Here is an 8,908-nt window from a genome sequence, read left to right as displayed (position 1 = left end):
GCTCGAGTGAACCAAGAATGGCTGAAAAACAACGTTCCGAACTTCATCACGTTCACACAATGGCTCTCGAATTCACCAGATGCGAATCCAATGGATTATTCTCTTTGGGCCATTTTGGAGAGCAAAGTCCAAACTAAAAGATACACCAGTCTCGAGGCGCTGAAAAAAGTTATTGACCGCGAGTGGGCCAAAATACCTGCAAGTCATATTCGGCCAAACGAAGCAACTCCTTCGCTCTCTCAAGTCATCAAGTCAATGCAAAAGGTGGTCATATCGAGCAAAAGTGAACTGATTCTGAATTTTGTATTATTTTTACACATTTTGTACTTTGAATTAAGTAAAAGTAATTTTTCAAACTGAATTTATGGCCTTTTTAATTGGTTACACTTCGAGTGCCGGACCCTGTACACTAAAAATCGGCTGCGAAGTTTGTTGAAACAGAAAGGCCAAATTCCACAAAAGGGGAATGTAATGCCAAGACTTTGACCCACAGATCGCCTACCAAACCAAATACTTTGGTGGCGAATTATTGGACCATCTTCTTCCGAAACTTTTCCGGAACAATGTGCTTGAAGTAATCCCTTATCTTCCTTGCGTTCTAAAGGTAAACTGTTTCACGATCAACTTGTGGGACTGGCCTGGATTTTTCGTTGATGTACTTCTTACCTGGAAGCTATCTCGAAATAAACTTGAAGATTGTAACGAAAGTTTTCACATGCAAACATTACACTCCAAGTTAGTTCATGTTTCTTGAAATGTCATCAATTTTTACCCATCCAATAAAAAGTTTTACACAGAAGAAAGGTGCATATTTTCGAGCACAGTTTATGCATAGAAATTTTGCTATTAACTACAATAGAACTGCGAGTAGCCTAAGTCCACCGGGAAACAATGAGAAATGAATGAAACTTGTTTTATGATTTATTATATATAGATTTATTCTTTTAAATTCTGATGTCATAATTACGTACAATTCGTAACAGTGATTAGATTAGCGATACTAAACGTTTGAACAGTACAAGAAACATTTGAAGTGATATTGCAGAAAATATGTTTTGCTTTTTTTTTCAATAATCTTTACTCCAGAGTACAGATCAGGTGGTTTCTCGTAGTAAATGTGCGATGCGAATGTATAAAATGATAAAATTGCAAAAATATACAAACTAATAAGCGCTAGTAGTTTACTCGATAACAAAGGAATGCAAAAAAAAAAAACATTCGAGCAAAACAAAAAAATAATGATACAATAGTGCTTGGGGATCAAAGTGCAAAAATTGGAAGATCGTGGTGCCGTGCATGCTGCTGCTGCTGCGCTGTCAGTCAGTCTATTGCTCATGTCGCAACGAACTGATACAGTTGAGCAGTTTGGCAATCTGGTTCCGGGTCTGGCGTTCCTGGTCCATCAGCCGCTCCCGTATCGCTTGCTTCGAATAATACTCATCCTCGACGGTTCGTTTCAGCTGCTGGAGCTGCTCGTGGCGTGCCTTCTGGAGAACGTTTCTCCGCAGCAGACGCTTGCGGAGCACTCGATCTGTTTTTTTTCGGTTTCCGAAAGGTGAGGTTGTGGTTTATGTACAAGGGAAGGTGCAATGGAAATGGAAAACAAACATAAGCGAAAAAAAAAAATAAAAATATGATGTGATGAAAAATGATAAACGGAAAGAAGCAGAATGAGCCACCTGATTAACGGGTGAGTGCCGTGTGATGAAACATGATCGACAACTTTATAAATATTCTACTGCTACTACTGCTACTACTACGGTACGGTAGGAGGAAACTCTACTAGTAAGACTAATGTTGCTGTAATTTACCCCGCTGTTGGCTCTGCAGAGCCACCGAAGCTTGCTGTTTCTTCTGCAAACACACCGGACAAATGTTATCGCGTTGGCGGAGAAGCTGCGGATTGAAAATGCTATTGCTGTGACAACGCAGGTGGTAAAAGTTGCAACAGTACACACACGCGCTGAGACCGTCGGATGAACCTTTAAATGGTTAAGTTTAAAGAGATTAGTTAACTTGTGGGAACAGTTTTTTTTTTCTATTTTCGACATTGGCACTTACCTGATTTGTTGCACACGATGCAACTTTTGTTCTCCAGTTCCGATAGCATCAGTTTGGTGCCGCCGTCGCTGGTAGCGGTACCGACTCGAGTCGTCGTAGACGACGATGATGAACCGGACGAACCTGAGCGCACTGTCCCTGCGCCGGTGCTGGATGCAATCAAATCGAAATGCTTTCGTTTCTTAACTCCACGGGTGGACGGCGGCGAGTACAGGATCGGTCGTTTATTTTTTCTTTTGCTGATGTGATTCAACTGTTGCTCGTAGTAATCGATCTTACCGTAGTGGAAGTCCTTGCGTTCGGTGCTGTTGCAACTGCGCCGTTTCCGTTCAGTTTTACGAGTAGCCAACGCTTTGCTTTCCTCGAGCGTGAGCAGACCGAAAAACTTCAGGAAAACCGGTTGCTCTAATTCGAAGATACTCGACGGTTGCGGATCGACATGCTCCTCGATGGGGTACGGGGTGCGATCGCCGGAATCGTCGGATGCTTTGACCGAAATGGGTGTGGAAGAGCGGGAGTTGGGAGACGAATCGGACGAAGCACCGGTGGAAGGACGTTTGCTGGCAGTATTTGGCAGTGGATCGCTTTTCGTTTTGACGATCGTTTTTGACTGGCGGGTAAAAACCGGAACATTGGCAGGTTTCGAAACTTCATCCGTCAGATGAACCGAGACTTGCGAGAGACTGTTGTGTTTGGCTTTGTTCAGTGCCTGCAGCAGATTGAGACGGCTTTTCTTGATGGCAACGGTGGCCGGCAATTCTTGCGGTTCGTAGTCTTCCTCTTCCTCTTTGATTTCCAGTGGTTTCAAATCCGGAATCGGGGCTTTCGTTGGAATGGGACGTGGCAGGGATTCCGGTTTGGACAGTACCCGAATCAGTTCCCGTGGAATGCTGATCGATTCGGGGGCAATTTGCCGCAAGGCTTGTTCGTTGACGAAATTTTTAGCATTGGAAAAAGTAATACTAGTGAACGGTGGTGGATGAGAAGCGGAACTTTTCGGGGCCACCACACGTTCTTCCTTCGGTTTCAGCAGCGAAATCTGCTTCTGGTTGGGTGGAAAAACCGTGGTAGGCGATATCGACGAACCGGTGCTGCTGCGTGATTCTTCCTTTTCCTTCTTTGGCCGTGGTTCGTCAAATGCGGATAGCCTTTATAAAACAAAAACAAATTTCCGTTTAAGTAGAAAAATTAACTCACAAAAAAAAAAAACAAAACTTACTCGTACTTATGAACCAGCTGGGCTTCGTTCAACCGTTCGGTGACATTCCGTGGCGTATATTTGGTATTGAACGACATCTCGTAGTGAACGGAGAGAGCCCGGGTGACGTAGCCGTACGCAATTTGTCGATCAATATCCACATACTCCGTGCTGGCCACCTGTTTGAGGTAACCGTGAACCAGATCGTCCAGTTCCTGCACTAGCGGACGTTGTTCGTTGCCGATTTCCACCATTTCGGCCTCCAGCTCAAGTAGATAGCTCTTCAGTTTGCTGACCTGGTTGATTGGTTTTATTTATAATTTTCCGTAACAAGGTCACATTTAATTTAGTGCTATGGCATTGATATACCGATTGTTGTCTCGCAGATTCCACCTTCTCGCGACTGACGTTTATTGCATTGAACTAAATTTCAACTAAACTAATTGGGTATGAATCAAATGTCAACAAAATAAAGTGATATCGGAACAAATTGCTGAATTAATAATAATTTTCGTTCTACTACCCTCATTAACTGTTTATTTTAGTAAATCAATCAAGAAGATGGATTCTGCACCGCGCTCTGTGTGTGATTGCTTTCGTTGTTTCACACGGAAGCCGCGAGGAACAAACGAGAGTATAGCAGTCAGCAAATTGTGCACTCCCTTACCTGGCTCTGTGTCAATCCATTGGACAATTTGGCTGCTAAAAGCTGAAAATCGGAAAGAAAAAAAAACATTTTTCATTTTTATCAGATCAACAACCAACACCAAGCATGTGTCACAAAATGTTGGTTTTCCATTTATCACGCCTGCTGCTCCGATTATCGAGAAGCACAACGCGAGGATCAATCACAACATGGCAGCAGATATCATCGTCTTTCTTCCGTGCTGCTGAACAGAACAAAAAGCAGCATGCCACGACCGGAAATGGTTCACTGACCGACCTTGCGAAAGGAAAGGGGTATCTGAACTTGAATTCCAGTTTTATGTTCATTTTGTTTTTTCTTATTTTATATCACACCAAGGATAAGGCCATCCATTCATTCATTACCTGGTGCACTTTAACAAAGTGACGCAGAGATCGCTGACAGTAGACGAGATCATCCTTCAACTCGCTCGGTATCTGGAACCGAAGCATTTTATCCTTGAAGGTGACGTTCACCATTAGCACAACACACACACTGTCTAGCAGACAAAAGCAATTAGACAGTGTTTAACGCACTTTTGCTTATCACTTTGAACCCGTTTTCACACTATTATTTTGCGTTCACCAGATTACAACAAAAACGTTCAGCCACATCCAATAGCAGCAAACGGGCGAACACTGACTGCGAGCAGCAGTGAGAGTAATTTTATGCTGACCTGCTGACTCAGAGATGCCAGGTAAAAATTTCAAATGTCTGCAAACAGGGTCTGTAAATCTGAAAAAAAATCTGCAGTCAGCAAGTATGGCTTGCTGGCAGCAATTTCTCTATAAAGTATGACATGCAAAACTGATTTGGCGAGCAAAAAAAAAAAAAAAGGTCGCGGAAATTTCAAAATTTCAAATTTTTCTGTAAATATAGACGAACGTCAGCGAGAATTTCAAAAGTCTGTAAAAGTCTGCGAGAATTTCAAAAGTCTGCAAAAGTCTGCACAACAAAAAATGTCTGCAGCACTATGCCCCAAATCTGCAGATTTACAGACAAATCTGCAGACCTGGCATCTCTGTGCTGACTGAACGGTCGAAGAAGAGGAGGTGTGTTTGAGGGAGAAAGAAAAACCTCTCGAGCGCTCCGGTGCGCCCTCTCGGCTCGGCGCGTGGCGTATAGAAAACTCCACTAAAAGAATGACGTTGACGGTTGGTGGAGATGATTGGCGCGTAACTGCCGAATACCGGCTCCGGCCGGTCGAGATAGCAGAGTAACAAGAATACATTGCAAATCGATATTTTTTTCAAATATTTATTTTCCTTAAATGGTGCTGAAATAGGTTACCGAAGGAAACTGAATTGAGCAAACATAAATATATATCTTTTACTAATGTAAACCACCATGTGACGATAGCGCCATCAGGGTTATGCGCGGACAAATCGAGCGCATCAAACCCGTTATTTGACAGGTGCATGGTTAGTCGATATGCACCAGGCAGTCCATTTAAACAAATTCGGGACAATGAATGGAAGTGCCATATTCAGAGAAAAGGAGCTTATTCAAAATAACAAAACAGTATATTTTGATTTCTGGTGATTGTGAACTGGAAAATGATTATTTCGAACCAATTTCTCTCTTCAACATCAATAATGATATCTGTTTGATTTGAAGCAAAATTCACATCCAGACTAGAGATGCCATTTATACAAATTTATATGGATTTTTACATACACATACAAATTTAATACGGAGTACAGATTTTATACATATTTCCTTAATTCAATACAGATTTATACAGAGTTCACAAAAAGTAAGAAAGAAAAATTAAACTTTTCCATATGTGCTATCTATTATTATTTGATTGCGGTGATGAGATAACAGGTTATTAATCAACGGATAAATAAATTAAAGTGATGATTTATGGAACAGATATTCGACGATAAACACTGAAGTGGATTAATATTATAATTTGAAACCAGTAGATTAAATAGATGTTAGGCAACTTTCAATCTTAATATTATGAAATAGTACGTAATCTGTAACAACTGCGTCTCTCCAGTATTGTATAAAAACTGGAAATAAAACTCTTACCATTCTTTTTTTAATGAACTCAAAAAATATCCGGGATCAACAATAAAATAACATTTAACAAAATTTTACGTAGTATGTCAAGGTAAAAAAAAACCTGTTTTAATCCACTTAGTAGTGTATTTATGCCTTTCTCGTGTAACTCATGTTTTGATAAATATTATATTGATCTTCAATACACTTTTATTTGAATTTTGAATCAGAAAAAAAAGTTTGTTTGAGCATACATTAGCAGAATCTTTTCAATTTATAGAAACTTTTGGGGCAAGTTTATAAGAATTCTACATGACGGTAAAAATTTCAAACGCACTTCATCATGTTGTTCCGGAACTGGAAGTCACATCTGAACAGAAGTCATTAGCAGTCTAAGGAGTGTATCGGAAATAAGCTATCCACAAATTTTTCTTTCAAATTATGATAAAAAACTATATTTTATTCAAACTAAAAATTGATCCCTTATTGTACGAGGTTAAACTTGAGCATAATGAAAACCGGATGAAATGTAAGTTATTCCTTCACGAATTTTCGAACTTTTGATCGAACGCTCTTCATCAAGTTCCGGACAAGTGTTGCAAGCGTATTTTTTGGACGCTTGAGCCCAAATTTTTTGGAACTCCTGCATGTTCCCAGTCTTCTTGAAGACCCTCTTCACGATTGCCCAGTAACGTTCGATTGGGTCGAAGCTGAGGGCAATTTGGTGGATTGAATTTATATTTCCGCAAGCCAATTGAGAGTGGTTTTGGCATAGTGAGCCGACGCTAAATTCGGCCAAAACAGTGGAGGTGTACTATGCTTCTTATATAAAGGCAGCAATCTCTTCTGGAGACACTCAGATCGATAGATTTCTGCATTCATAGTTCCGGTAGTGTAAAAAATGGTTGACTTCAAACCACAGGAACATATTGCTTGCCAAACCAGTACATTTCGATCGATTTTCTCCACTTGAATCGACCTGTCCGCATCGCTCACATCCTCCCCAACGACGACAATAAAGTATTGTGGACCTGGAAGGGATTTTGAGTCCTCCTTTACATAAGTCTCATCGTCCATTAAAACGCATGCATCCGGACACTGCAAAAGACGCGAATACAATTTCCGGGCTCTTGTTGCTGCTCGCTTCTTCTGTTCCTCACTTTGTTTCGAGATTCTCTGCTTCTTGTAGGTCTTCAGGTGATTTCGCCTCTTGATACGCTGGATCATTCCGACACTCCTGCTTTTTGGCTAAATCACGTATACGTATTAACATTGATTTGTTCTTCATGATTAGAGATACCACTTTCTGGTCCAGTTTCGGGTTGGAAGAACCGGGTTTTCTGCCTCTTCCTGGTAGCTCATCTAAAGAATAGTGTTCCACAAACTTATTAATGATGGTTTTAACACTGGCATGATGAATTCCAAACCGCTTCGCCAATTTTCGCATAGTAATTCACTTAGCCATGTGTCCAGAACCTTAATTTTCACTACATTTTCAATACGCGACATTTTAAAACGCAGAATTTCTACCGCACAAACAAGTAAACAAACGAAAGCTGACAGCCAAACGCACAGCATGCTGTGATCAGAGCATAAAAAACCAAACCATCACAAATACTTGCATACAACACAAATGTAAATGTAAATGTGATAGCTTATTTTCGATACACTCCTTATGAGGTCATAACACCTTTTTTTAGTCCAAATTTGTGCAAATTTACTCAGCTGTCTCTGAGAAAATGATCCGTCTTTATGTTTCTTACCACTATTTCCGGTTCTTCCGGAACCGGGAACTAGGAACCGGTAGAGCTAAAATCGGTTCGTTTGACCAGTAACTAACACTACCTACAGATTGAAACAATTGTGTGTATGTGTGTGTGTGTGTGTGTGTGTGTGTGTGTGTGTGTGTGTGTGTGTGTGTGTGTGTGTGTGTGTGTGTGTGTGTAGGTTAAAAAAATGTGCACTCGATTTTCTCGGAGATGGCTAGACCGATTTTCACAAACTTAGATTCAAATGAAAGGTCTCTTGGTCCCATAGTGCTATTGCCTATTGCATCTCTATCAACTGATATTTAAATTGAAGGCTTTGTAGTCTCATAGGTTGCTATTGAATTTCATCTGGATCGGACTTCTGGTTCGGGAGTTCTAGGGCAAAACATGCAAAATGAAATAAAAACGTGCAATCGATTTTCTCACAGACAGCTCATCCAATTTTTATAAACTTAGATTCAAATGAAATTTCAAATTCTCACGGTACCATATGAAATTCCAGAATTTCATCCGAATCCTACTTTCGACTCCGGAATTATAGGAGAAAGTTTGTTAAAAACATTGTACACCGTCACTAAAACCGGCGAAACAAAAACCGCAAAAATTTGTCTAAATAGGACTAAAAACTCCACAAATCGTTAGCCAGTATCAGTAGGCAGCTAACCAAACCGATTCTGACTATCCTGGTTCCCGGTTTTCGATTAACGACGGGAGAAAATAGTCATATGCTCGAAAGTGGATCTCACTCACTCACTTTTTCTCCCATATTTTCAATCTTAGGGTCCAATGAAAGGTTAGGTCTTATGGTCCTACCAAAAATTACAGCATATTTAATTAATGCTTATACAAAATTTGATTCACATAAGAATATACATAAAATATCGACCTTCGAATTCAAATGGAATTGCCCTGGCCCCTGGGTGCTGTGTTGGTTTTACTTGTAGGGGTGTTTTTTTTCAGGGGAAAACCAAACCAATTTGGTCCTTCTGAAAGGCAGAAATGAATCCTTGACAGTTTCTTCCAATGAAATATGCAAATCCGAAATGAAAAACTCGTCACCGTCCATCACGAACGCTTTCATAAAAGGTTCTTTTCAGAGCCACCATTATTTTATTATGAAGAACTATACTAGTTATTTCATAATATTTAATTGTGTCTCAGAATGTTTAATGTAACTAATCTGTACTT

General features: G+C 40.3%; 1 protein-coding gene across 3 annotated transcripts; it reads right to left on the bottom strand.

Moving 5' to 3' along the window:
• Positions 1-903: 903 nt before the first annotated feature.
• Positions 904-4,596, bottom strand: LOC131425909 (uncharacterized). Of its 3 annotated transcripts, XR_009229045.1 has the most exons (6): positions 4,310-4,596; positions 3,927-3,968; positions 3,281-3,555; positions 2,062-3,209; positions 1,680-1,982; positions 904-1,531 (listed from the first exon to the last, which is right to left on the bottom strand). XR_009229045.1 is itself a non-coding variant. In XM_058588194.1 (5 exons), exons 1-5 carry the CDS (start codon positions 4,421-4,423, stop codon positions 1,792-1,794), a joined length of 1,770 nt encoding a protein of 589 aa, XP_058444177.1. In that variant the 5' UTR covers positions 4,424-4,596; the 3' UTR covers positions 904-1,791. The 3 variants fall into 3 exon arrangements, 2 of the variants coding, with proteins under 2 accessions (XP_058444177.1, XP_058444178.1); XM_058588194.1 differs by having other exon boundaries at positions 904-1,982; XM_058588195.1 differs by lacking the exons at positions 3,927-3,968; positions 4,310-4,596 and adding an exon at positions 3,629-3,853 and having other exon boundaries at positions 904-1,982.
• Positions 4,597-8,908: the final 4,312 nt, after the last annotated feature.

The sequence above is a fragment of the Malaya genurostris genome, chromosome 1 (assembly GCF_030247185.1).
Source record: "Malaya genurostris strain Urasoe2022 chromosome 1, Malgen_1.1, whole genome shotgun sequence".
NCBI lineage: Eukaryota > Metazoa > Arthropoda > Insecta > Diptera > Culicidae > Malaya > Malaya genurostris.
This window is presented reverse-complemented; position numbering and strand designations above follow the sequence as displayed.

Excerpts from the sequence above, each read along its gene's own strand:
- LOC131425909 (XM_058588194.1), bottom strand. The coding sequence starts at position 4,423 with ATGGTGAACGTCACCTTCAAGGATAAAATGCTTCGGTTCCAGATACCG. Across the intron at positions 3,969-4,309 it reads ACTTTGTTAAAGTGCACCAG|CTTTTAGCAGCCAAATTGTC; the intron begins GTAATGAATGAA and ends TCCGATTTTCAG. Across the intron at positions 3,556-3,926 it reads ATGGATTGACACAGAGCCAG|GTCAGCAAACTGAAGAGCTA; the intron begins GTAAGGGAGTGC and ends CCAATCAACCAG.